Source organism: Calonectris borealis, chromosome 18 (genome assembly GCF_964195595.1).
Source record: "Calonectris borealis chromosome 18, bCalBor7.hap1.2, whole genome shotgun sequence".
Classification (NCBI taxonomy): Eukaryota; Metazoa; Chordata; class Aves; order Procellariiformes; family Procellariidae; genus Calonectris; species Calonectris borealis.
In genome coordinates this window covers 313,980-339,173 of record NC_134329.1, presented here as the reverse complement: position 1 = coordinate 339,173, position 25,194 = coordinate 313,980, and the positions used below count along the sequence as shown (strand labels likewise).

Genomic DNA, 25,194 nt, shown 5'->3' with positions numbered 1-25,194 from the left:
GCCGGCCGCGCCCTTAACGGGCAGCACCGGGGATCGCTGCTGGGCGGGCAGGGCCTGGCGAGAGCGGGCGCCCCGGGGGGGGGGCGTGGCGCGCGTGGGGCAGGGCGGGGCGCGCAAGGGCGCTCCACCCGGCATTGGTGGGAGGTGCCGCCGGGGAGGAGGGGCGGTTCTCTGATTGGTGCTCTCGCCGTGGGGCGGGGCGGGGCGGCTTCGCTCTCGCGGGAACCGGGCGCAGCGCGGGAAATTCCTTCCGTGGCGGCGGGCCGGGCTGGGCCGGGGATGGTGCTGCGGGGCGGCGGGCGGCGCGCCGAGCCAGGCGGCGGCGGCGGCGGAGACCCCGAGGGAGCGCGGTGGGGGCGGCGGGCGGGCGGACCCCGGGAGCCGGCGGCGGGAGCTGACGGCGCGGCGTCTGGCAGGGACGATGGCCCCGCGCTGTCCGCTCTCAAGCGCCTGGAGCGATCGCAGCGCACGGACCGGTTGGATGCGCTGTTCGGCTTTGAGCGGCCAGCGGAGCCCGGCGAGCGGACGGGCTGGCTCATCAACATGCACCCGGTACGGACCGGCGGGGCGGGGGGCGAGCAGCCAACCGATGGGGCATGGGGGTGTCCCACGAGGAAGCCCCCGGTAGGGCCGGGGGAGGGGTGTCCCACGAGGAAGCCCCCGGTAGGGCCGGGGGAGGGGTGTCCCACGGGGAAGCCCCCGGTAGGGCCGGGGGAGGGGTGTCCCACGGGGAAGCCCCCGGTAGGGCCGGGGGAGGGGTGTCCCACGGGGAAGCCCCCGGTAGGGCCGGGGGAGGGGTGTCCCACGGGGAAGCCCCCGGTAGGGCCGGCGGAGGGGTGTCCCACGGGGAGGCCTCCGGTAGGGCCCGGGGGGTGGTTCCCACGGAGGGGCCTCGGTAGGCTCGGAGGGATCCTGCTGAGTCCATGATGCCTGTGGGCAGACGGAGGTGCTGGACGAGGACCGGCGGTCGGTGAGCGCTGTGGACTACTACTTCATCCAGGAGGATGGGAGCCGCTTCAAGGTGGGTCCCCGGGGGGGCCGGGCAGGGCACAGGGTCCCACGAGGGGACCTGCCATCATCACCCATCTGTTCTCTCCTAGGTGGCCCTGCCCTACAAGCCCTACTTCTACATTGCCACCCAGAAGGTGAGGAAAGGACCCCAGGAGGGCTGATGTCCCTAGGGAAGGGGACAGCAGGTTCCTGGGGAGCTCGAGACCTCTTGGGCATCCTGCTTTGGGATGGTCTTCTCCCGAGGGACAAAGTCGCGCTGCTCAACCCCAGGGTCTCTCGGCAGGGCTGTGAGCGAGAAGTGTCCTCCTTCCTCTCCAAGAAGTTCCAAGGGAAGATTGCAAAGCTGGAAACTGTCCCCAAAGAAGACTTGGACCTGGTCTGTATTCCTCTGCCTTACATAGCTCTTGAGTGGCAGGTTTTTTTTTGGACCTTGCACAGCTCTAATGAAGTAGGAAGGGACTGAGTAGTGAAGGGAAACAGTGTGCTTGACTTCATTCTCCTAGTGCTGCTTGTGGTGCCTATCAGAAATGGGTTAGTTATGGCTAATTGCTTATCAGTAGTAATTACATTCCTCTCCTTGAGCACATCAGCTGTTTCGCAGCGTGTTCAAGACGTTTAATTGCAGGAATTAAAGAATGATGGGAAGAGGGGGTACTGTGGGAGGGGGATGCTGCTCGTGCTTGACCTACTCTTCCTCCTATTCCCTGAGTGAATCCCGCTTGTAGTCCTGCCTGTGCAGGCAGCAGGGCTGGCTGGGCCCTTGCTGTGCAGCTCTTGTGCTCTTCCCTGATGTGCCCACCAGAGTCTCTTCTCGGTGCTTGACTCTCCCACCCATTGGCACCTCTTTTTTGGCCAATTCTTCCACCTACATCAGTCTAGTCTGCCTTCCTCACCCTCTCTTATGGTGGCCATCCTGCAGTACTCATCCCCCCTGAGCTGGCGTTGTCTTGCTGCTTTGCAGCCAAACCACTTGGTGGGCCTGAAGAGGAATTACATCAAGCTGTCCTTCAACACGGTGGATGACTTGGTGAAGGTGCGGAAGGAGATCTCTCCTGCGGTGAGGAAAAACAGAGAGCGAGACCAGGCGAGCGATGTCTACACGGCCATGCTGTCGAGGTGGGAGCTCTCCTTAGGGCAGCCAGTCAGTGCCTTGTGTTAATAGTTAGGCTCCCTTCGTTATTTCTTAGCTGTGCTCAGAGAGGTGTTGTCCTGCCTGGGGTCTGACCCCAGCTATGCCTCTCTGCCACCCATCGCTGAGGTGGTTCTTCCAGCTCCGTGCTGTACATCAAGAGGCCCCAGAGCCTCTGGGATGTGATGTGCTGTGGTGGTACCTCTGCCTACCAGTCAAATAGATTCCTTGTCCCCTGAGAAAGTATACTGGCACTGGACAACCTTACTTCTAGTTGTGACTAAAGGGGAAAAAAACCCAACAAACATTTTCTAGCTGAATAAAAAACTAGGCACTTGTTTACAAGATTGGAAACACAGTTGCAGATAGGAAAAAAATAAGAAACTTTGTTTTTAAAGTCAACCAGAATACACACATGAAAAATTCGCCTCTCTCGTTGGTTTCCTGGCCCAGAAGTCTGATTTCAGTTAAAACTTGAGAAGGAAGAATCACGCGAGATGAGCGCTCCCTGCTCACCTGGAAGGCGTACTATCCCTGTTCAAAGCTCTTCCCAGGCTGCCTCATTATGCTTAGACTTGTTACCGTACTTATAAATTCAATGCCATAAGAACTGTTCATTATACAGGCATGGTGGGTTTTGTCTGCCTGTACCTCTGAGCAGACACAGCTCACAAATGTGAGAAAAGGTGAATTTAGACGGGAGCAACAGGACTGCGCGTGCTGTCCGTCCTGGGGATGCCTCTGTAAGCAGAGGGTGGTTGCGTGGCAGGGAAGCGTTTGCTATTCTCTCCTGTCCTGTCACTGTCTCCTGCTGCCGGGTGTCACCGGTGCAGCGTGGCTGTCCCTTGCAGCCGAGCCTGCGGAGGTGTGCACTCAGGTAAGGCGGCTGCTTCGCTCTGCTCCTTGCAGTGCTCTGAGCGGAGGCAGCCTGAGCACGGATGAGGAAGGGGCCTCCAGGAAGGTTGCCAACCAGATGGACAACATTGTGGATATGCGGGAATACGACGTACCCTACCACGTTCGCCTCTCCATTGACCTGAAGATCCACGTGGTAAGTAAGGAATAGGGAAGCTGGAAGAGCTTCGCTTTCCTGCTGCCGTACTCCTGAAGCGCAGACAGGGCAGAAACGTTTTCTCTCCAGGACCTTTGCAAAGGTGTTAGTGACAATGAGTTCATGTGTAAAGCTTAGTCCTGTACTGCTGGGCCTTCTCCTTAGTAAATGACATGCAGAAAAGTTAAATGAGTGATGCACAATCACAGTTTGAGCCTTTCTTCTGGACAGCATTTAATTCGCACAGCTCTGTCCCCAGCAGCCAAACATGTGATGCAAGGGGCTGGCCCCACAGTAAGGCACTGCCCACCCTCCTCTCTCAACAGGCTCACTGGTACAACGTGCGATACCGGGGCAGCACCTACCCCCCCGAAATCACCCGCCGAGACGACCTTGTGGAGCGACCGGTGAGCGTTGGTCGGGCAGGCGTCAGTCTGGCCAGGTGCATGGCTGGTGCGTCCGCCCCGAGGAGCTAGTTTCCGATGCGCTGCCGGTGTCGCACTGTGGTGCGCAGGGGGAAAGCTTTGTTTCTGAGCTTAGGTAGTGATTTTGGGGTTGATAAAGCAGTAAAATGATTACTGGGGAGGGTCTGGTTTGCTTGCTGGGGTAGCACTGGGCTTAATGGGAATCGTTCTTTAACTTCAAGTCAGCTTTAGAATATTTTCTAATGGATTTGGTCCTGCTCAGGATCCTGTCGTTCTCGCCTTTGACATTGAAACTACCAAACTCCCTTTGAAGTTTCCTGATGCAGAGGTAGACCAGATTATGATGATCTCCTACATGATTGATGGGCAGGTAAGGGACAGCAGAGTGGTCTCCTCCATGCTCCAGCAGCAAAGCCAGGGAGCAGGCCAGCGTTTCGCCTCCAACCCAGCTCGCTCCAGGCTTGCCTTGCTGCTGGCTGCTCAGTGTGTGGCTGTGGAAATGAAATTAAAATACGAATGATGCATAAGATATTTAGTTTTGTGGTACCCAGCTCAGGTTGCTGGTGCTCCTCTGAGGGAGCAATAGTAACCTGGAGAGCACAGGGACAACTCTGCTGTCCCATATTGTCTCCCTGTGGCCTCCTTAGCCGATGGCCAGTGATGGTGCAGCAGATGACTCCCAAACAGTTGTTCGCCCTTAACAGAAGCTCTGGCTTCATTTGGATAGCATTTTCAGGTTGTCTGCAAGCCAAGTCCTCCCAACTGCTTCTTTGTCACCTCCTTAGGGCTACCTGATCACAAACAGGGAGATCGTCTCTGAGGATATTGAAGACTTTGAGTTTACTCCCAAGCCAGAGTATGAGGGTCCATTTTGTGTCTTTAATGAACCGGATGAAGTAAGTCAGTTCTGCCCAGCAGACTTTTTACCTGCCTGGGGCTCTTGTTGGCCAAAGAGAGCTAATTGCCTGGTAGGCTGCCTTGCTGGGGAACGTGGTGGGTCCAGCAGGGCTGGTCATGCTTTCATTTCTTGATAACAAGGGTAAGAGAGATCATGTTTGGGCTAGGTGGGGAGGAGAGGGGAAGGGTGGAGTAAACTGTATGGTATCCACCACCTCTCTGTGGAGGACATGAAGTTCCTTTATGTATGTCTCTTTTCTACTCTTGTGTTTCATCCTAGGCTCATTTAATCCAGAGGTGGTTTGAACATGTGCAGGAGACCAAACCCACCATCATTGTCACATACAATGGAGACTTCTTTGACTGGTAAGATCAGGAATGAAAACTAAGCTGGCAAGGTGTTACCTGAGCAGTGGGGCAAGGTCAGGTACCAGCCTCGACATCCTTCCATAGCTCACACAGTGGTGATAGTGTGTGATCCATGCTGACTGTCTGGCCAGTTTGAGCACCTCACCAAATCCCGTGGTCATTGGCTTGGAAGTATGAGCTTCTGTAGAATCCCATCCGCTTGGCTGAGCTGCTTCAAACCCTTGTCAATGTGGCAATGTTTGTGTACGGACGAGCCCAGTCATAGGAGAGCAGGGAGAAGGTCAAAAGAGACCTGGAGGATATCGGGGAGGGGGACGCAAGCAAGCCTTCAGGAAGCAAGGGGAGAGGCACCATGCGCCTCCACCTCCTGGTGCAGGATGTAAGCAAGCAGCTCTGCCTCTTGGGTCATGCTGCAATTCTGTCCTGCAGGAAGTTTTCCCCACGGCCAGATATTACAGATAAATTGCAAGAAAAATTCTTAAGGTAGTTTGTAACAAAGCAGTTGTGAAACCGTTGTTGGAGATGAAGGGAAATGGTTGTTCTGTTCCTTCTCTTCACGTTGCCTCTTTCCCCAGGCCCTTTGTGGAAGCAAGAGCAGCAGTTCATGGAATTAATATGTATCAGGAAATTGGGTTTCAGAAGGACAGCCAGGGAGAGTACAAAGCATCCCAGTGCATCCACATGGACTGTTTAAGGTACCAAATCATGCCCCTCTACCATATAACTGCGTCTTTATCTCTTGAATTCATATAAAATACCGACAGTTGTATTTGAATGCTGTCTTCTTTCTGTCTGTTGGAAGCTTTCATGTGTCGCACCTCCCTAGGCCTGCGTGATAGTCCATTTCTTTGACTGTGCTGCTTCCCCTTGGCACTCTGCATACTACAGAAGCTGCCGTGCCTTCCCTGTGAAGGGCTATCAGGGCTGCCTCTCTCCCTGCAGCCTGCTGGTGGCTGTCCTCGGGTGTTTGAGGTCTGATTTGGGGGAGCGAAGAAAGGATGGGATAAGATCAAGCCATTGGAGTGGGGAAGTGTTGTGGTTTAACCCCAGCCGGCAACTAAGCCCCACGCAGCCGCTCGGTGGGATGGGGGAGAGAATCGGGAGGGTAAAAGTGAGAAAACTCGTGGGTTGAGATAAAGCCAGTTTAATAAGTAAAGCAAAAGCCGCACACGCAAACAAAGCAAAATAAGGAATTCATTCACTGCTTCGCATCAGCAGGCAGGTGTTCAGCCATCTCCAGGAAAGCAGGGCTCCATCACGCGTAACGCTTACTTGGGAAGACAAACACCATCACTCGGAATGTCCTCCCTTCCTTCTTCCCCCAGCTTTATATACTGAGTATGATGTTATATGGTATGGAATACCCCATTGACAAGTTTGGGTCAGCTGTCCTGGCTATGCTCCCTCACAGCTTCTTGTGCACCTGGCAGAGCATGGAAAGCTGAAAAGTCCTTGACTATGTAAACACTACTTAGCAACAACTAAAACATCAGTGTGTCATCAACATTATTCTCATACTAAATCCAAAACACAGCACTATACCAACTACTGGGAAGAAAATTAACTCTATCCCAGCTGAAACCAGGACAGTAAGGGACCCAACAGTCTCCTGGCACAGCCAGAAGAAGAAAGGACACAGTGTGCATGCATGGGAGAGAGAGAGAAGTTGGGGTTTTTATGTGGGTTTCCTCCACTGGAGCAGCGTCTGGACTTTGGAGAGTGGCTGGCTGTCCTTGCAGTCCTGGTGGTGTTTCCTCCAGTGGTTAAATGTTTACCTTAAAGCCAGTGAGGGCGTTAGAAGGTGGTAATTCTGAGCAGTGGTGATGGTATGGATAGCGAGGTTTGTACTGGTTGGGATTTAAGTGCATTGGTAGAGCTGCAGGATACCTAAAGCTGGGCAGCTTTTTACTCCGCTGCGCTTGGACGCTTGGCTCTTGACTGTCCTCGGTGAGAGGTTCCCTTTGCAATCCAGGTCCCGTTTGCAAGCCTGCACCACCTTTTGAAGGGCAGGGCTGGTTTCTATGCACAAACTGGTATTTTCATGATTCTGTCCAGGTGGGTGAAGAGAGACAGTTACCTCCCAGTGGGAAGTCACAACCTGAAAGCAGCAGCTAAAGCAAAACTGGGTTACGATCCAGTGGAGCTGGACCCTGAAGAGATGTGCCGGATGGCTACCGAGGAGCCTCAGGTATTCCCTCCCTGTGCTGTATCTCCTCGGAGCGATTGGAAAACAAGCCTAGAACAGCTGCAATAGGATTGAATTTTTAAGTTAACGTGTTACAAAATGTTTTTGCTTAATGCAGTGGGTTTTGAGAAATTAACTCAATCTGTCTCCCCAAATTGCCAATGCTTTAGAAGCACTTGAGCTTGCGGGGAGAAAGAACAGGATTTCCTTGAAGTGGTTCTAGCGCTGGCATTGCACTGTTTATTTTTTGTATTTATTTACATCAATGCGAGGTGGCAGGCACCACCTAAATCAGAAACACCTCAAAGAGCCATGACTTGCTGGAGGGACAAGAAATAGGCTTAGTGCTCCAGATGTCGTGGGCAGGGGATTTCTGCTGAAGCCCTAGAGCAGCTTCCTGATTCCCAAACGGGGCAGCATCTGTGCCATGAGCTCATCCTCATTTCTTCTCATTCAAAGCTGACGTATTGCCCTGTCATTAGAGCTAGAGCAGGATGTCCTCGGAAGCGAACAGATTATTCCTTACAACCTAGGATATGGAGAAAGCCACCTTTCCCTTCCTCCTGCTGTCCAGCAGAAAGCAATGAAAGATTATTGTAATTGAGCTGCTCTATCACATGTGATTGGGATTAATTTGCTTCTCACCCTTCCCTGACAGACCCTGGCCACCTATTCAGTGTCTGATGCAGTTGCTACCTATTACATGTATATGAAGTACGTGCATCCTTTCATTTTCGCCTTGTGCACCATCATTCCCATGGAGCCTGATGAGGTGGGTGCACTCCTGAAATGATGATTTCTTTGCTGGGTGAAGAGCCACATCTCCCATGCTGCAGGGACGCTCTGGCCACGGACCTGATTCCTGCTGCCTGGGCACTTTCCTATCTGTGTCAGGGAGGGAGGGAGGGTTGATTTGGAGGCTACTCCTTTCTCTCCGCAGCTCTGGGGTGTTTGAGAGAGGTGCCTAAGAACAAGAAACCTGAGGGTTGGCAGTACAGGGCTGGAGCAAGAAAGGATGGCTGATTCTCCATGCTCAGCCAAGTTTACTTGCAGTCGTGGTCATGCAAAGCTGGGTCTCCTGACGGCGGTTGTCAGCTGTGGGGAGGGTTAGGAAGCTGTCTGTGCTAAGCATGTAGGAAGTGTCCCTCTGTCCCCACCTGGTTTAGCTTACAAAGGCGCTTGACAGTGGAGTAGTGTCAGGAGATGACGGCAGCAGAGGTCTGGAGGTCTTTGCACTGTCTGTAGCCTGCTCTCCTCCTGGCCAACATGAAGGAGTCAGTGTTGGTTTCTCACTTGCTCCCACCATCCTTGCCGTGGGCTGCAGCACTGCCCTCTGCGCGGTCACACGTATGTCACCAGCTGAAGCCATCCAGCTCGCTGATGTGGCTGTAAGGCCAGTCCAGTCCCACCAGTGCTGGTACAGCACTTCTTGCTGAATCACAGGATGGTTTGGGTTGGAAGGGATCTTCAAAGATCATCTAGTCCAACCCCCCCTGCTGTGGGCAGGGACATCTTTCACTAGATCAGGTTGCTCAAAGCTGCATCCAACCTGACCATGAACACTTCCAGGGATGGGGTATCCACAACTTCTGTGGGCAACCTGTTCCAGTGCCTCACTGCCCTCATAGTAAAGAATTTCTTCCTTATATCTAATCTAAATCTACTTTTGAGTTTAAAACTGGCTTTGATGTCTCTCCTCCAGGTGTTAAGAAAAGGATCTGGGACACTGTGCGAGGCACTGCTAATGGTTCAGGCCTATCACGCCAATATCATCTTCCCCAACAAGCAGGAGCAGGAATTCAACAAACTTACAGAAGATGGCCACGTGCTGGACTCGGAGACGTACGTGGGAGGCCACGTGGAAGCACTGGAATCTGGGGTCTTCCGCAGTGACATCCCCTGCCGCTTCAAAATGGTAAGGGGCCATGCAGCCAACCCTTGTCCTCACGGAGCGTGGTGGTGAGGAATAACCCTCTGTTGGTGTTAACATCTCCTGCGTGTCCCTGCTGGGCTTGGGCAGTACTTATCATACTTTGAGGAGACCTTGAGCACCTGAAGCTGCATGGAGCTGGGCTGGGAAGGGATGGGAGGAGGTCTTCAGGTGGCCGTCTGTGCTTCACTGGGAGAGCAAGTGTCATATGTATCACATACTAGAAGCAAGCCAGGCCTTATTGACAGCAAGGGAGAGTGGTGAAGTGGGGTTTTGGGTTTGGTTTTGAGGCAGTGGTTCTTGGAAGATATGCCTCTGTCTCCTTGGGGTCCTGTCCTCCCTCTGTCCTTCTCCCACCCAAACTAAACTTCTTCTGAACCCTTCCTGGGCGTCTTTTCACTTGTTTCTGGTTCACTCTGCTATCTCCATCACCTTCCCCTTGCCCTGCTTCACACCTGCGTTGCGCACATGGACTCAAGTTTTCAGAGGCAGCTTCACTCTCTGCCGTGTGATGCATCGCACTTAGTGCAGGACATTTTGGTGGATATCATCTGGTGAATAGTCATGGGGGAGCACGCACTGGGTGTATAAAGCACCTGGACTAAGTCTGAGTCTTTGGACCCTTGCACCAGCCAGCATGCAACCATGAGAGGTGCTGTACTACCCAACACAAATGGAACCGGCTGCTCGTTAGCTGCCCTTGTCTCTTCCCTTAGTTGCTTTTTTTTTTTTTGACCTGGTGTCTAGACCAGTGGTCTAGACCCTGCCCGTGCCTCAATATGCTGCCCTATACTGCAGGGCCGTGCTTAGAGCTCCCCAAGTCAGGCAGGGACACAGGCAGCAGGACAGGAGTTGCCAGCCTGTGGCCGGGGATGGCTGCCCACGGTCTCAGTGCCATCCCCATGCCCCTGCAGAACCCTGCTGCCTTCGACTTCCTGGTGCAGCACGTGGAGAAGACGCTGCGGCACGCCATCGAGGAGGAGGAGGGTTTGCCATTGGATCAAGTCACCAACTTCCAGGAGGTATGTCACCCGTGGCACAGACGGACTTGGCAGGGAGGGCTGAGCTGCCAGACTGGGTCTGCAGCTTTAAAGTGCCTGTTTAGGTTCATTTTATGCTCTATGGAGAGAGACCAAGAAGCCCATCTATGGGCACCTGCAGACTAGATGTTGTTAAAGGATGTTGTAAGCAGCCGCAGCCTCCAGCAGCCCCAGCCAGGACCCCCCTGCCCAGCCACTGGAGCCCAGCCTGGGGATCTGGGGTCTCTGCCCCAGCTGAGGGACGCGGTTCCTACTTTCCCCTTTGCAGGCTCAACCAGCAGCAAAGCTCTGAGAGAGCTGGGAAGGGATTTAGTGAGAAGACAGCCCCCTCAGATACCGCAAATACTCGTGTTCCTCTTGTTCCCCACTTCCTGTCAGCTACAAAGGGCAAGTTGCCCCTCTCCAAAGCCAAGTCTGGAGTTTCTCGGAGGGCATCACCAGTTAGTGACTGGGGACTTCTGTTCTTTGCTGTTGTCTCCATTAACCCATTTGCCCTGAAAAGGTCCTTGATCGAGTAACCTTTAGGAAGTAGCTGCTCTCACCTTCCACGTACCCCTACAGATAAAGCCTACCTTGGAGGTCCAAAACAAAACCTAAAGCACCAGTGGTCAAGGAGTCCCTGATGCTGCTCCTTTAGTCCTTTAAATCCTTCCCCAGAGTCACTGGCTGGTGTCCCTGTGCAGGAGTAAAGGGCTAAATTCAACAAGTATTTGACTCGTTAAACCCTTCCGGTCTAAGTTTCACTTCTTTTTGTCTTGCCACAGGTTTGCGATGAAATCAAAGTCAAACTGAATTCCCTGAAGGATGTTCCGAACAGAATTGAGTGTCCCCTTATCTACCATCTAGACGTGGGGGCCATGTACCCCAACATCATTCTGACCAACAGGTTGCAGGTGGGTAACATCAACCTCGTCTCTCCTAATTTGTCTTTCAGATGACCTTGGTGGTCCCTCTGATTGGATCCCCTTAACAGCAAGGGCTGAACTTTCTGCTCAAGGCAGGGTAATCAGATAAGGCTGGGTGTGAAATTCAGTCAAGCTGCCATGGATGCCAGGTCTGCAGAGGCTGAGCTACAACTTTAGCTAGGACTCTTGCCAAAAAAACAGCTATTGTTTTTGCAGGTTTTGTGTTCCCAAAGCGCTCTGGAAAGGAGAACTCACTGAGTACCATCTCTGATGTTCACACCTATGCTCTTCTGCCACCCAGCGCTTGTTCTGGCACGCATCGTCGTTTGGAGAGCTGTCCCCTCTAACACCTGTGTGTCTCTTACTTGCGTCTAGCCCTCAGCCATGGTGGATGAGGCCACATGTGCTGCCTGTGACTTCAACAAGCCGGGTGCCAACTGTCAGCGCCGGATGACTTGGCAGTGGAGAGGAGAGTTCAGTAAGTACAGTAAGGACCGTGCAGTCCAACCCACGGAGATGGAGACGAATTCCTGCTTCTTCCCTGGGAAACTGATAGCTGCCCTCCCCCGCAGTGCCTGCCAGCCGCAGTGAGTATCACCGCATCCAGCAGCAGCTGGAGTCGGAGAAGTTCCCTCCCCTGTCCCCCGAGGGAGCACCCCGCGCCTTCCACGAGCTCTCCCGGGAAGAACAGGCCAAGTACGAGAAAAAGCGGCTGGCAGGTAAAAAAAAAAAAAATCAACGTCACGATGTGGAACGGTGTTTTGCAACCTAGACTGTGAGCGGTGCTCACTGTTAATTACCTCTCTTATGGCTGTGGGGTTAGTTCAGGCTGGGTCTGGTCTCCAACCATGCTTTGGCAGACCTTCTCCAGGATCCCAGCAGGCTCCTGTGTGCTTCCTGAAGAGGGGCCAGGCACTGGTGCCTGTGTCAGTGTTTCTCCTCTTGTCTGTTGAGAGCCATGGATTGGAGCTGAAACATGAATGGCTCCATTTTTTGGAAGGCTGCTAATTAAAGCATGCTAATGAAAGGGAAACATAACATTATCCCATCACCTGGAATGATGCTGTTCAGCAGAACCATCCAGCTGGCTGGGGGCACGGCCTGGGTTTGTGGATGGGCCATACCTGCATCACGATGAGTTTATTTCCCCCACCTTTCCCTGCATCTCCATAATGAGGTGCTGCTTCTCTCTGTGCTGGTATCTTCCTTCCCCTCCCTTTGCAGTAGGACTGTCTCCCCGCTCACCCGTGCCCATGTTTAGATGTTTCCCTGTCCGTACTGTGCCCATCCCTCTGTCCGTAGTGGGGCACCCATCCCTGAGAAGCTCCCTCTGCTTCTTCCCTTGACTAGATTACTGCCGCAAGGCATACAAGAAGATCCATGTCACCAAGGTGGAGGAACGAGTCACCACCATCTGCCAGCGAGAAAACTCTTTCTATGTGGACACGGTGCGAGCTTTCAGGGACCGCCGCTATGAGTTCAAGGGGCTGCACAAGGTACCGAGCTCAACTTCTGGTTTAACTTCTCTTGCCAAGGCTGGGGACCTCTCGTCTCTCACTGAAAACCTGAGCCCTAAAGGATTGCTCTATTCAGCCTTTGTATTTGAGAAGGATGTGGTGGAGCTCCTGACAGCTGTGGTTTCTCGCTGCCACATCTTCAACAGCTGCTGCCATGGCATTTACTTCCTTTGTGGTACTGTCGGAAACAAAGCCACATCTCCATTTTTCACTGGGTTTAGCAACTCCTCAGCTACTCTCTGTTTTGATATATCTGACCTCGTCGGGTTCAGTGTGGGGCATTCTTCCTACATGGAGAAAAGAGGCAAGCTGAGAAGTAAGGTCTAGACCTCAGGTTAAGGAACGGTTGATTTCAGGAGGACGTTCAAGTTCTCTGCTGGTTGAGGTTTGTGCTAGAGGAGACCAGGGCACATTATTCTTGGGGTGTGTTGAAGGCAATGACAAGGCCCTGGGACTCTACCTCTGGTGGAGTTAATTAACAAGCCATTTGCTTTGCGGTTACTCCCAGCAGCCTCTTCTGCCATGAATCATGGAGCTGGCCGACAGGCTTTTTCTACACAGGTGGTTCTGCTCTTTAGCCAGACATCATTGATTGCTTCAGGCAGTGTATTTGGTTCTTGCCTGCACACATTTGGTGCAGCACAGCTGATGCAGGCAGGCAGCGCTGCCGGCGCTGGTTGAATTCTGATCATCACCATCAGAGTTACGGCTAATGCTGCAGGTCCCTCCTACTGTGTGGCAAAGTGCCTCTGGCCAACTCCTGCTCTGCTGCAAAAGAAAAAGGAATGTTTAGCTCATGCTACTGATCTTTGGCAAAGATACTGCTCTAGAGTTGTAATGCTATACGGGGACTGAGGGGGAACCAGTTGGATACCACCAGTAGTGATGTGTGGGATCATCCTGACTCTGCCTGCGGCTTGCAGGTGTGGAAGAAGAAGCTGTCTGCAGCGGTGGAGACAGGAGATGCCTCTGAAGTGAAGCGCTGCAAGAACATGGAAATCCTGTATGACTCCCTGCAGCTGGCCCACAAGTGCATCCTCAACTCTTTCTATGGCTACGTCATGCGGAAAGGGTGAGTCTCCCCCCTGGGTGATGCTGGGGTCCTCTAGAGAGGACCCTTGGAAACCGGGATTGTCCTAGCGAGGCTGTTACTTGCTTCACCTGCTTCTGAAGCACCAGGATGAAGGTGGGTGCTGCCTGTAACACTCTCCTCTTGCTTCTACCAATGACTTCTCATCCTGGAGACTCCTGACAGACATTAAGTGTTGGGCATAAGTGACGGGAATCTTGTCTGTTAGTGGATTTCCAGCTTTTCTGAAGCATTGTAACTAGGGCAAGGAGAACTATCTACTGAGGGCCAGTGTTGATGTGTTTCTTGCCCTTCTTCCTCTGGAGGTCCTCCTGCCCTTTCCATAGGTGGGTTTGGGAGGGACGACTTCATGCTCCTCACTTTGACTCCTCTGATCACAGAGCTCGCTGGTACTCCATGGAAATGGCTGGCATCGTCTGCTTCACGGGAGCGAATATCATCACCCAGGCCAGGGAACTGATCGAGCAGATTGGGTGAGTATGTGCTGAGCTGGGGAAGAAAGTCCGTTGGCATCTGGGACAGATGAGAGAGCATGTTAAACACGTGAAATTTCAGCAGTTAATGTTGAAGATTGAGATTTCTGACACTGCTGTGGCTATTCTGTTGTATTATGACGGTTTGCTTTGCAGAAGGTATCGGAGAGTGGATGCAACAGGCTGTCTCTGCCTTTCTGGGGGACACAGAGCTCATCATCACCTACCATCCTCTCTCCTCCTGACAGCGACCTTCCTTCCTTCCTTAGGAGACCTCTGGAACTGGATACCGATGGGATTTGGTGTGTCCTCCCCAACAGCTTCCCGGAGAACTTTGTCATCAAGTCAACCAATGCCAAGAAGCCGAAGGTGACAATCTCCTACCCAGGTGCCATGCTGAACATCCTGGTGAAGGTGAGTCTTGCACCTACCCAGGCCAGCTCTGCAGTCTGGGAAGAAGGAGGTGGAGGACTGACAAGGGAGGAGGACCTCTCTGCTCCCCATGTAGTGGGCGGGACATTGGGGCTGATGGCCCTGCTTGCTGCACAGCTGCTCTCTGCCCCAGAGAGCATCTGAGCAGAGGGAGAGGCTCTGATATCCCTGCAGCAGAGAGGGTGGTGTGTAAGAGGCCACGGTTGGTGCGTGCTTATCTGTGCAGGGTGGGAGTCCAGACTAGAGCAAGATCCAAACCCATCTTCTGCTTGTTCCAGCTTCTGTAAGACAAACAAATATAATTTTAGGGTCCAAAGCATTTTCCTTCTCATCAGGCAGGTCAGATGTTTTGATTTTTGAGTCCTAAATTGTGCTATAGCTTTCAGAGGGGTGGTCAGTGATCCTTTTGGGCAGAGTTGTGCCCAAGGGGCATCTCCTGGTGTAACCAGCCCGGCTGTTGAGTGAAGCTGTTCTCATGGGGCTGTGCCTGTAGGAAGGCTTCACAAATGATCAGTACCAGGAACTGCAGGACCCAGCCTCTCTCACTTACGTCACGCGCTCGGAGAACAGCATCTTTTTTGAAGTGGATGGACCATACCTGGCCATGATCCTCCCAGCTTCCAAGGAGGAGGGCAAGAAGCTGAAGAAAAGGTGAGATTTCAATGCTTGAAATATTATCACTTCCCCTGGGCAACAGATTGAGGGTCTCTTTCCCTTTGTGCATGTGGGGCACGTTGGTCCTTGCTCCTGGAGCTAGCAGCACACTTGATTCGCTGGCTTTAAATGGCAAGTTCCTTACACCAGATCATCTTTGAATCCAGCTATGCACTTGCCTCCAGTGCCATACTATGGCAATAAATTTTAGAAGATAGCAGCAAAACAACATTTCTCCAACTTGGTGACCAGACACGATCTCCCTGTTTGGCTCTGAGGTGTGCAGGAGAACTTTGACTTTCTTTCTGAGGACTTCTAATACTGCTTATATTCAACCTAATCTGTTTAAACTCACCAGTTCCTGCCTTCCCATCTCTCAGTTCACAGACCTCCAGTAATGCTTCTCCTAGATGTTTCCCCTTCCTTCTCCATCTGGAAGAAGAAACAGGTCCTGCCATTACTGTCACATTATAGGAGAGTTGTACTCAAACTTCACTGATTTCTCTGCAGCCTCCTAAATAGGAACGCAAGCTAGAGCAGTAGCAACCACTAGCTAGAGGGTGCCCACAGACCTGGGTCTGGCTCCAAGAAATGCTGTCGCTGCTGTCCAGCACCCTCTGTCCTTACAGCTCTGTGCTTCTTTGTGCTTAATGCCCCGTTGGACGGGCTCCAGCATCCACCATCTCCTGTCAGTGCCTTTCTGCAAGCAGTGAGTCCCTGCTGCAGGAGTCGAGATGATGCCAAGCGCTGAGCAGGCTCTGCTCATAGGACTCTTATCTCAGGGCCTCTTGGTTTCTTGTAGTTTGGGGATGTTAGCAAGTGCATTTATTTCTTGGTCACTCTCCAACCAAAACAGCCTGGAGGTGGCTGGCAGGCACCATCGTCAGTGGAGGAAGAGAAGGCTGTGCCCACAGGAACGTGGTCAGGTGGGAGAAGGGTTGGCCATGTCGGTTTGAGTATCCCCTCTCTTCTCTTAGTTGATGTTCCCATAAGGTTTTTCTTGAGACATACAAATAATTGGCTAAAAAAAAAGAGAAAAGAAGAGAGGGAGGAGTGTTCCCGTAGTCGTGTCATGGCTACATCCAGTTTCCTCTGAACCCCTTTGCCAGCATCTGAGCTGACAAAGTTTCTTTCTTCTCTCTAAACCTCTTCCTAATATCTTCCTCCATTTTCCCACCCAGTCTCTTACCTCCCACCCTTTACTTGTGTGCAATTAAGATCATTCTCCCAGTCGGTATGGATGAACCAGGGCACGAGCTGCTGTGCTTTTGCAGACCAAGTTGAAACAGTTGGTAGAGCAGCTGTAGATATTCTGAGATCATCCTAGTGCCAAGCACCGTGGCTCTGTTGAACGTGCCGGATGGAGGTGTGGTGGCATGGGCAGAAGTGCCCTGGCAGGAGTGACACCAGCAGGATTCTGGAGGACATGTCCGTTAGCGCAGGCCAGATTTTGCCCATGCTGTGTCTCCTAGGTACGCAGTATTCAATGAGGACGGGTCCCTGGCCGAGCTGAAGGGATTTGAGGTGAAGCGCCGGGGAGAGCTGCAGCTGGTGAAGATATTCCAGTCTTCTGTATTTGAAGCCTTTCTGAAAGGCAGCACCCTGGAGGAGGTCTATGCTTCTGTGGCCAAGGTGGCCGATTACTGGCTGGATGTGCTCTACAGCAAGGTAAGCACAGCTCAGCACACCTGTGCTCCTGAGGTGGGGCCAGAGAAGAAGTGGCGGAGCTGGACGGGCACTGTGGGGAGAGTGGGCTTCGCTTGCACACAGTAGGTGGTCCGCTGTGCCTATGATGGTCACTTCCATCTTAGTTCTGCTGTTTTGGTTCTTTAGGGCTGCTGTTTAGCGTCTTTTAGTGCAAGGGCTCTTCATTCAACTGTGGGCGAGTGGTGTCCTTCTCCAGTCATCTCCTTCATGGAGCTGGTCTGGTGGCCCTCATCCCCCAAGGACGCTGGCTAAGGGCTTTCGCTGAGGCAGAGAATGACAGAGCCACTTGCCTGCAGAGTGTTGTGTGAGGAGCACAGAGACATCAGCTATACAATAACTGGGGAGAGCAGAGAAAACAGAAGGAGCTGGGGGGTGAGAGGGACTCTGAGCCTGACTGGGTCCTTCCATTTTGCAATGACCTTGTACAAAAATTCTTGGTGAGCCCAACTGCTCTGTGTGCGCAACACAAAGCAGTGCTGCCACAGCCCAGCCGCGGCATAAAACGATGCAAGCCTCAAACCCACACTCTCTCTTTTCAATAGGTCACATTGGCAGCTGCAACAGGGAGCAGTTCCCAGGCTCCCTGTAAAGAGCCATACCAACTGGGTGTAGGCAGCAAGGTTTGATCGTTAGGTTCTTGCTAACTTTGGGGTTTTTTCCTCCTTTTCAGGCTGCCAACATGCCTGATTCAGAGCTGTTTGAGCTAATCTCGGAGAACCGATCCATGTCGCGCAAGCTGGAGGACTATGGGGAGCAGAAGTCCACCTCCATCAGCACTGCCAAGCGCCTGGCAGAGTTCTTGGGGGACCAGATGGTGAAGGATGCAGGGCTGAGCTGCCGGTTCATCATTTCCAAGAAACCAGAAGGGTCTCCAGTCACCGAGAGGTAACCCCATTCTGAGGGGCCAGGGCTTTTGACAGTGTGGGGGCAACCAAGAAGGGAAGGGCAGGATAGTAGGAGGTGAGCAAGCTGGTGTGATGTGGCCAAGTGATCGCCTGTCTGCTGGCTCAGACCATGAGAAAGACTAGCGATGGGTAATGCCATACAACCGCTGCATGGTGGCCTCACAGGGGTGGGTGGAGAAACCTGGAGGGTCTCCGTAGGCTGGGAGAGGGGATTGTGTGCTGCTGGGACCTTACTCTAGGTGGATAATAAGTGCTTCCCTGCCTTCCCAAGGGCCATCCCCCTTGCCATCTTCCAAGCCGAGCCCAGTGTGCGCAAACACTACCTCCGAAAATGGCTGAAGAGCCCCTCGCTGCAGGACTTCAACATCCGCGCGGTGAGTGAGGCATCCTGCGGATGGCCCTGTCTCCAGGACAAGGGCTCATCCCTTTGGAGGTGCAACCTGGGCAGCGGGTACTTGCGCTCACAAACCGGGGTGCTGGTGACGGGGGTCCCAGGGAGATGCTCGATCCTGCGTCTGGTGGCCTTCTGCTCAGCTTTCTTTGCTACCCGCTGCTCTGCCCTCTTCACAGATCCTGGACTGGGACTACTACATCGAGAGACTGGGCAGCACTATCCAGAAAATCATCACCATTCCCGCAGCCCTGCAGCAGGTATGGGGCAGTGCGGGGGCAGGAGGAGGGCTTTGGTCAGGAGACTCGGTGTGATTTGGAGATGCTCTCCAGGTAAAGAACCCGGTGCCACGGGTCCGGCACCCAGACTGGCTCCACAAGAAACTCCTGGAGAAGAACGATGTGTACAAACAGAAAAAAATCAATGAGCTCTTCACTTCAGAAGGCAAGAGACAGGTAAAGAGGGTGAGAGAAAGGTGCTGGCTGTGCTGGTGGGGCTCTTTTCCTGCAACCCACGTCCTCCTGCTGTCCTTGCTCCCTCAGGTCCTCACCAGCCAGCGCCCAGAGGGGATGCCCAGCTCACAGATTGGTGACATAGAGGACTTTGGGGCTGCCAAGACCCTTCAGCCACCAGTTCCCATTGCAAATAAGCGGAAGCGAGTCCCTGCAGCAGAGGAAAGCCAACAGATGTCCCAGTACCTGGAGCTATCCCAGTCCTGGCGAGAGATCCTGGGTCCACCTCCGCCCCTGGGCACCACCAAGGTAGGTGAAGCAGACTGGGCAGGAGATGCCCTGGGGGTGTACTCGACCACCCAAGCAGCTTGGGTGCTGCCAGGAGCGAGCTGTGGGTCTCCTGAAACCCTCTGCATGCCCATGGCTCAGGGCTACAGGGAGAAATATAACCAGGATACAGAGAAATATAACCACTGATGGAGAAAAGGGGGGCAATGGTGGCTTCACAGCTGGGGCAGGAACGTGATGTGGGGCTGGGGGATGAAGGGCTCGGCTGTATGGCGCAGTGTTGGGGGGCTGGGAAGCCGGTGCTGGTTTCTGGCTCGACTCATGCGTGCTGTCACCCCACTCAGGAAGAGCGGCTGGTCTGGCTGCGCTACCACCAGAAGAAGTGGGAGCTGCAGGCTCGGCAGCGGCGGGAGCAGCGGAAGAGGCGGCGTCTGGAGGATGGTGGGGTGACAGCAAGCGGAGGAGTGGTCCGCGATGCCCTCTCCAAAGGGCTGAGCAGCTACCTGCGCAGGACGGCACGCAGCATCCTGGACTTGCCCTGGCAGATCGTGCAGGTACCGGGGAGGGGACCTGCCAAGGACGGCAGCCTGGGGCGTAAGCCTTGTATTTACACTATCTGTGGTCAAATGGTGAAGCTCAGGGACCGCTGGCCCAAACGCCACTCTGGTGTTAATCCTGGGGAGGCCAGGTGGGGCTGCAAAGCCTCAGGCTCATGCATGTCTGTATGGAAGCAGGAGCCCACATGGTCATTCTTGGTGGTGAATCTGGGACGATGCGTGTAAATCTGCCAGTGGGGCAGCTCCAGTTCAGCCCATGGGCAGCACTGTGCAGTAGTCACAGAACCACAAAAACACCAGTTGAGGTTGGAGGCAGCTCTGGGGTCCATCTGGTCCAACCCCCTACTCAAACAGGGCCACCCAGAACCAGTTGCCCAGAACAGTGTCCAGACGGCTTTTGAGTATGTCCAAAGTGGGAGACTCCACAACTTCCCTGGGGAACCTGTGCCAGGGCTCAGTCACCCTCACAGAGAAAAAGTGTTTCCTGATGTGCAGAGGGAACCTCCTGTGTTTGTGCCCATGGCTCTGGTCCTGCCACTGGGCACCACTGGGAAGAGCCAGGCTCCGTCCTCTTTGCACTTCCCTTCAGAGATTTATATACATTGATGAGATCTCCCTGAGCTTCCTCTGCTCCAGGCTGGACAGTCCCAGCTCTCCCAGCCTTTCCTCCTATGAAAAATGCTCCAGTCCCTTCTTCATCCCTGTGGCCCTTCATTGGACTCTCTCCAGTATGTCCATGTCTCTCCTGTCCCGGGGAGCTCAGCGCTGGGCACAGTGTGCCTGTGAAGGACACAGGATTCCAGTGATGCCTGGAAGCAGCCAACGTACAAACGCAGAGGTGGGGTGGTACCATCCAGGCGTTTTCACAAATCCTCATTACGCATGACCATCTGAGCCCAGCCCCTTGTCACCCACTTCATCTTCCAGAAAGGCCTTCGGAGCTGCAGGTAGCCCTTGTGCAAGCATGAGCTTGAGATGGGATGGCTGGTCCAGGACATCGGCGTGACTTGGCTGACATCAAGGGTCAGCTTGAGTTGATTGGCCAGCCTTAGCCAGAGTGTTTTTTTCCACGGTGCCCTGGGACAGCAGCAGGACATAGGGACTCCAGCACTGAAAGCAATGATTCTTTAAGCCCCCTGCTCTCTTGTGGCCACCACCAACCATAGATCCACAAAGTGCTCCGCAGCTTAGGTGTAAGCACTGATAACGTGTTGGATCTCCCTGCTAATGCTAACCTTGTACCCCCGTGTCCTGCAGATCGCCGAGACCAGCCAGCCTGGGCTGTTCAGGCTGTGGGCGGTGATCGGGAGTGACCTGCACTGCATCAAGCTGAGCATCCCCCGGGTCTTCTACGTCAACCAGCGTGTCCTGAAGCCGGAGGAGGGAGCAGCCTACAGGAGGGTGAGGACCTGCCCCTTCTGGAAGGGGAAACAGACGCTTGCGTTGAGATAAGGCGTTCCACCTCCACTGCAAGCAAATATTACAAGCATCTACCTTGCAGGGCCTCACTCTCTCACTCCACAGATGTACCTCCTCCAGTCCCCAGCCCCTCTGCTAATCCCAGAAAGCAGGTTCTCTGTTATGGGAATTCGTAACGTGCATGAGCATAAACCGCTGATTTCCTTAGGAGAGAGGAGCACCGCGAGCTGGGCTGGCTCAGACCCCAGCTCCTTGCGGCTCTTAAAGTGCACCTGGCAGCGGTGCCGCGTGGTGTGACGTGTCCCGCTAAGCGTGTCCCTTGCCTCGGCAGGTGAACAGGATCCTGCCCCGCTCAAACTTAGTTTACAACCTGTATGAATACTCCGTTCCTGAAGACATGTACCAAGAGCACATCAATGAAATCAATGCGGATCTCTCTGCTCCAGACATCGAGGGAGTGTATGAGACGCAGGTAACTCGTCTGGGTGCTCGTTTTTAAGGATTGCTGAGTGGTAGCTCGTTAGTCTGAGTGCCAGTGGCACAGGAGGACACCTGGCACTTAAAATTCAACAACTTGGTGAGACACCAAAAATCAGAAGAGTACTGGGGCACAGCAGAGTACTGGAGAATACACCAACGTTCGTATGGGCAGAGATACTGAGTGTGATACCAGCAGGTGGTTTAAGGTTGGTCAGAGAAAGGGGGTTCGGTTTATTTGGAGTTAGGAAACTTTGGGAAAAGAAGGCATTTAAGCAGAAAGGGTGATCTTCCTCTAAACCAAATCAGAACCAACCTGCTGGTGTTTGAACCAGAAAAGGTAAGGGGTATTTAGAGTAAAGATGGGGGAAAACCCAATATGTGTGGAGTCATACAAAGGTCTGGGTGCCCTGTCCTCTAAAATGAAGTTATAAAAGCTTTAGAAAGAAGAATAGAATACAACTTGAAAGTTCGGGAAGAGCAAGAACAACCTAAATGAAGTTCAGTGCAAAGCAATCAAGCCAAAATTAAATTTACCAGTGCTATTAATGCTGAAAGCCTGAAAATGAAGATGGAAAACTGGGATGCCTGCTTCTAATGAGAACACTGGTTTGTTCAGCAGCTCAAAACCTGGTGACAGGAATTTAATCAAGAAGACATTGTAGTGTCAGGACCTGACCTGTATGGAAGTGGCAGAGTAGGTTGCACCATTGTGAGAGTGGAGCTATATGTTAAGGAAAGCACAAAGGCAAGTGAATTTTCTACTAAAATACAACGTAGAATTATTACGGATCAAAAGTCTTTGCCTAAATAGGACAAGTTTGGTGTGAGCAGTGGTGCCATTAACTACAAAATGCTTTGTGAGATGAAAGAGGCTGCAAGGGTGAAAAGAGCATCATAAAGTTGGGAGACTTCAGCTACCGAAGTTATCGGTATAGCCTGGAAAGTGTTACAGTGAGGCATGATGAAAGAAACCATGTTTAGTCACTTTAAATTTCTGCTTTTGGAAAATTTGGATAAAAGTCCCACAAGGCAAGGCATAACTCTTAGTTTAGTAAGCAGTGCCCAAAATTTATTTCAAATTACTCTGCCAAAGTGACTAGCATGTACACAAATTCATCATATCTGTAGGAGATCTTCCAGTAGCAAACCTGAGTCCTGTCCACTACCACAGTGTTTAATAAGTGGGACTAGGTAAAACCAAGAAGCAGCTAGCTAAGAGGAAATTAAAATTAGCAACTGAAGTAAAACAAGGGGCATGGAGATGGTTTAAAGATATAAAAGAAAGTGAGATGATCAAGGGGGTTGCAGCATCTGTCACGCAAGGGGAGGCTAAGCAAGCTGGGACTGTTCAGCCTGGAGGAGAAGAAGCTCAGGGGACCTTCTCGATGAAAGGAGTAAAGGAGAGGAGCCAGGCTTTTCTCAGTCGTACCCAGGGAGAGAACGGGAGGCAGCAGGCACAAACTGAAACGTGGGGAATTCTGTGTAAACATCAGAAAAAACTTCTCCTGCAAGGGTGGTCGAGCAGGTTGCCGAGAGCGTTGTGGAGTTTCAGTCCTCGGACATACATCTGGACCCAATCCTGGGCAAGGAAAGATTTGTCTTGGTCTTTAAACATCTGCAGTGCAATTCTGAGCACGGTCTCAAAAAAATGTAGCAGGACCAACATGGGAGAATAATGAGGAGGATGCGAGGGAGGGAATGGCTTCCTTGCAGGGATGGGACTCTGGGACACGGGAATGCTTCGCTTGCTAAAGAGAAGTCACACAGCAAGTCATTCAGGAGGAGTCTTCTGCAGTGGCGGCGTTTACATCTGTAGGGTTAATAAAACAGGGCGAATCAGTGGTGGATCTCTGTGCTGATTATCTGGTGGTTCAGAATGAAGCCATGTCTCGAAGGAGTGCCACAAGTTGCAGAGCTGCAAGATTGCCCAGATATCGCTCCACACATCCTCCAAAGTACCTGCTGCTGCCCTTGATGGTGGGATCTGAGGCTAGATAGGAACACATGTGAATTAAGAATTAAGATACCTGTTCTGTATCTCCAGCACCGGCAAGGGTGATAATACCAAACTCATGCCGGAGGCACCTCAGGTATGTCCTACCTGTGGTTTTTAAGCTGGGTTGTTCTAGGTCTGAAACTCCTACGAGGAGCTTCGTAACAGAACGTTGGTCCACCATATCTCTCCCCATCGTTACAGGTGCCGCTCCTTCTCCGTGCCCTGATCCACCTGGGCTGCGTGTGCATGGTCAGCAGGCAACTCGTCAGGCACCTGGCAGGGCGAGAGGCCGAAACCTTTGACATCGAGCACCTGGAGATGCGCTCGCTGGCCCAGTTCACTTACCTGGAGCCAGGTGAGGCACCCTGGGAGAGGGGCTTATGGGGCACCCGGGACCTGGCACCCGTGACTACCATTGATGCTTTGTGTCCCTAGGAAGTATTCGCCACATCTACCTCTACCACAGCTCCCAGGGCAGCAAGGCAGTCTTGGGCCTCTTCATCCCCTCGCAGCGCAAAGCTGCCGTCTTTGTGCTGGACAAGGTAAGGTGGGATTTGGAGGCTGGGGGACTGGGGGTACTGGTGGATGAAAAGCTGGACATGAGCTGTCAATGTGCGCTCGCAGCCCAGAAAGCCAGCTGTATCCTGGGCTGCTGAAAAGCAGCGTGGCCAGCAGGTCGAGGGAGGGGATTCTGCCCCTCTGCTCTGCTCTGGTGAGACCCCCCCCTGCAGTGCTGCGTCCAGCTCGGGGGTCCTCAGCACAAGACAGACATGGACCTGTCGGAGTGGGTCCAGAGGAGGGACACGAAGATGATCAGGGGGATGGAACACCTCTCCTGTGAGGAAAGGCTGTGAGAGAGTTGGGGTTGTTCAGCCTGGAGAAGAGAAGGCTCCGGGGAGACCTTATTGCAGCCTTTCAGTACTTAAAGGGGGCTTATAAGAAAGATGGGGACAGACTTTTTAGCAGGGCCTGTTGCAACAGGACAAGGGGTAATCGTTTTAAACTAAAAGAGGGTAGATTCAGACTAGACATAAGGAAGAAATTTTTTACGAGGAGGGTGGTGAAACACTGGCACAGGTTGCCCAGAGAGGTGGCAGATGCCCCATCCCTGGAAACATTCAAGGTCAGGTTGGGCGGGGCTCTGAGCAACCTGATCGAGTTGAAGATGTCCCTGCTTATTGCAGGGGGGTTGGTCTGGATGACCTTTAAAGGTCCCTTCCAACCCAAACCATTCTATGATTCTATGATGGGGGTCAGGCAGTGGGAGGTTTCTCTGCACATCCCTGCCGCGGTTCGGCAGGGCTTGGTGGAAGGCATCTCGTGATGCGTGGAGGGGAGAGCCTCCCAGGACCATGCGGCCTGGGGTCCCTCTCCCCCCAGCTCTGACCCGGTCCCCCTTGGGCGCAGGTACGCAGCAACCAGATGCCGAATCTCACCACCCTCTTCTCAGCGGAGCGCAGCGCGCTGCTGGAAAAGGCGGGCGAAGAGCTGCTGCCCCCAGACAAGCACACCTTCGAAGTGCGCGCCGAGACCGACCCCAAGGCCGTCTACAGAGCCATCCAGCGGCTGCTGCTGGGCTACAAGGTGAGATGAAGGTGTGAGGAAGGTCCCCGCGAGACCTCGTCCATGCAGGCACATGGGAAGGGGAGGTGCACCAGTTCCAACAGCGCCTGCACATAGCTGCTGAAGGTCAAGGATAGAAGTGAGGGTTGCTCAAGGGCTTTGTCTTGCTTGGGGTGGCTTGCCTAGGGCAGTGCCAGCAGCAAGGCCACCTCGGTATCTCCCCCCATCCCTGCGCTTAGCTGGAGAGCTGGTTGCATGGAGGTGGGTGCTTCAGGAGTGCTGGGGTGTGCTGTCCCCACCGTGGGGACCCCACTGCGGGGATGGGGCA

General features: G+C 53.2%; 1 protein-coding gene across 1 annotated transcript in view; it reads left to right on the top strand.

The window, feature by feature from the left end:
- The first annotated feature begins 279 nt into the window (after positions 1–279).
- The window catches only part of POLE (DNA polymerase epsilon, catalytic subunit), a 30,639-nt gene continuing 5,724 nt past the window's right edge, over positions 280–25,194 (top strand). The window contains exons 1-35 of the mRNA XM_075168152.1: positions 280–552; positions 941–1,021; positions 1,101–1,145; positions 1,295–1,387; positions 1,973–2,127; positions 3,050–3,191; positions 3,518–3,598; positions 3,879–3,986; positions 4,402–4,512; positions 4,794–4,879; positions 5,458–5,577; positions 6,938–7,070; positions 7,726–7,839; positions 8,770–8,982; positions 9,912–10,019; positions 10,802–10,930; positions 11,318–11,420; positions 11,515–11,661; positions 12,293–12,438; positions 13,383–13,531; positions 13,930–14,022; positions 14,292–14,436; positions 14,948–15,105; positions 16,581–16,776; positions 17,486–17,700; positions 17,992–18,094; positions 18,291–18,371; positions 18,444–18,566; positions 18,654–18,872; positions 19,196–19,405; positions 20,666–20,809; positions 21,159–21,299; positions 23,505–23,658; positions 23,739–23,845; positions 24,711–24,887. Of these exons, the coding sequence (XP_075024253.1) occupies positions 280–552; positions 941–1,021; positions 1,101–1,145; positions 1,295–1,387; positions 1,973–2,127; positions 3,050–3,191; positions 3,518–3,598; positions 3,879–3,986; positions 4,402–4,512; positions 4,794–4,879; positions 5,458–5,577; positions 6,938–7,070; positions 7,726–7,839; positions 8,770–8,982; positions 9,912–10,019; positions 10,802–10,930; positions 11,318–11,420; positions 11,515–11,661; positions 12,293–12,438; positions 13,383–13,531; positions 13,930–14,022; positions 14,292–14,436; positions 14,948–15,105; positions 16,581–16,776; positions 17,486–17,700; positions 17,992–18,094; positions 18,291–18,371; positions 18,444–18,566; positions 18,654–18,872; positions 19,196–19,405; positions 20,666–20,809; positions 21,159–21,299; positions 23,505–23,658; positions 23,739–23,845; positions 24,711–24,887 (4,803 nt within the window). The remainder of the gene's footprint in view (positions 553–940; positions 1,022–1,100; positions 1,146–1,294; positions 1,388–1,972; positions 2,128–3,049; positions 3,192–3,517; positions 3,599–3,878; positions 3,987–4,401; positions 4,513–4,793; positions 4,880–5,457; positions 5,578–6,937; positions 7,071–7,725; positions 7,840–8,769; positions 8,983–9,911; positions 10,020–10,801; positions 10,931–11,317; positions 11,421–11,514; positions 11,662–12,292; positions 12,439–13,382; positions 13,532–13,929; positions 14,023–14,291; positions 14,437–14,947; positions 15,106–16,580; positions 16,777–17,485; positions 17,701–17,991; positions 18,095–18,290; positions 18,372–18,443; positions 18,567–18,653; positions 18,873–19,195; positions 19,406–20,665; positions 20,810–21,158; positions 21,300–23,504; positions 23,659–23,738; positions 23,846–24,710; positions 24,888–25,194) is intronic.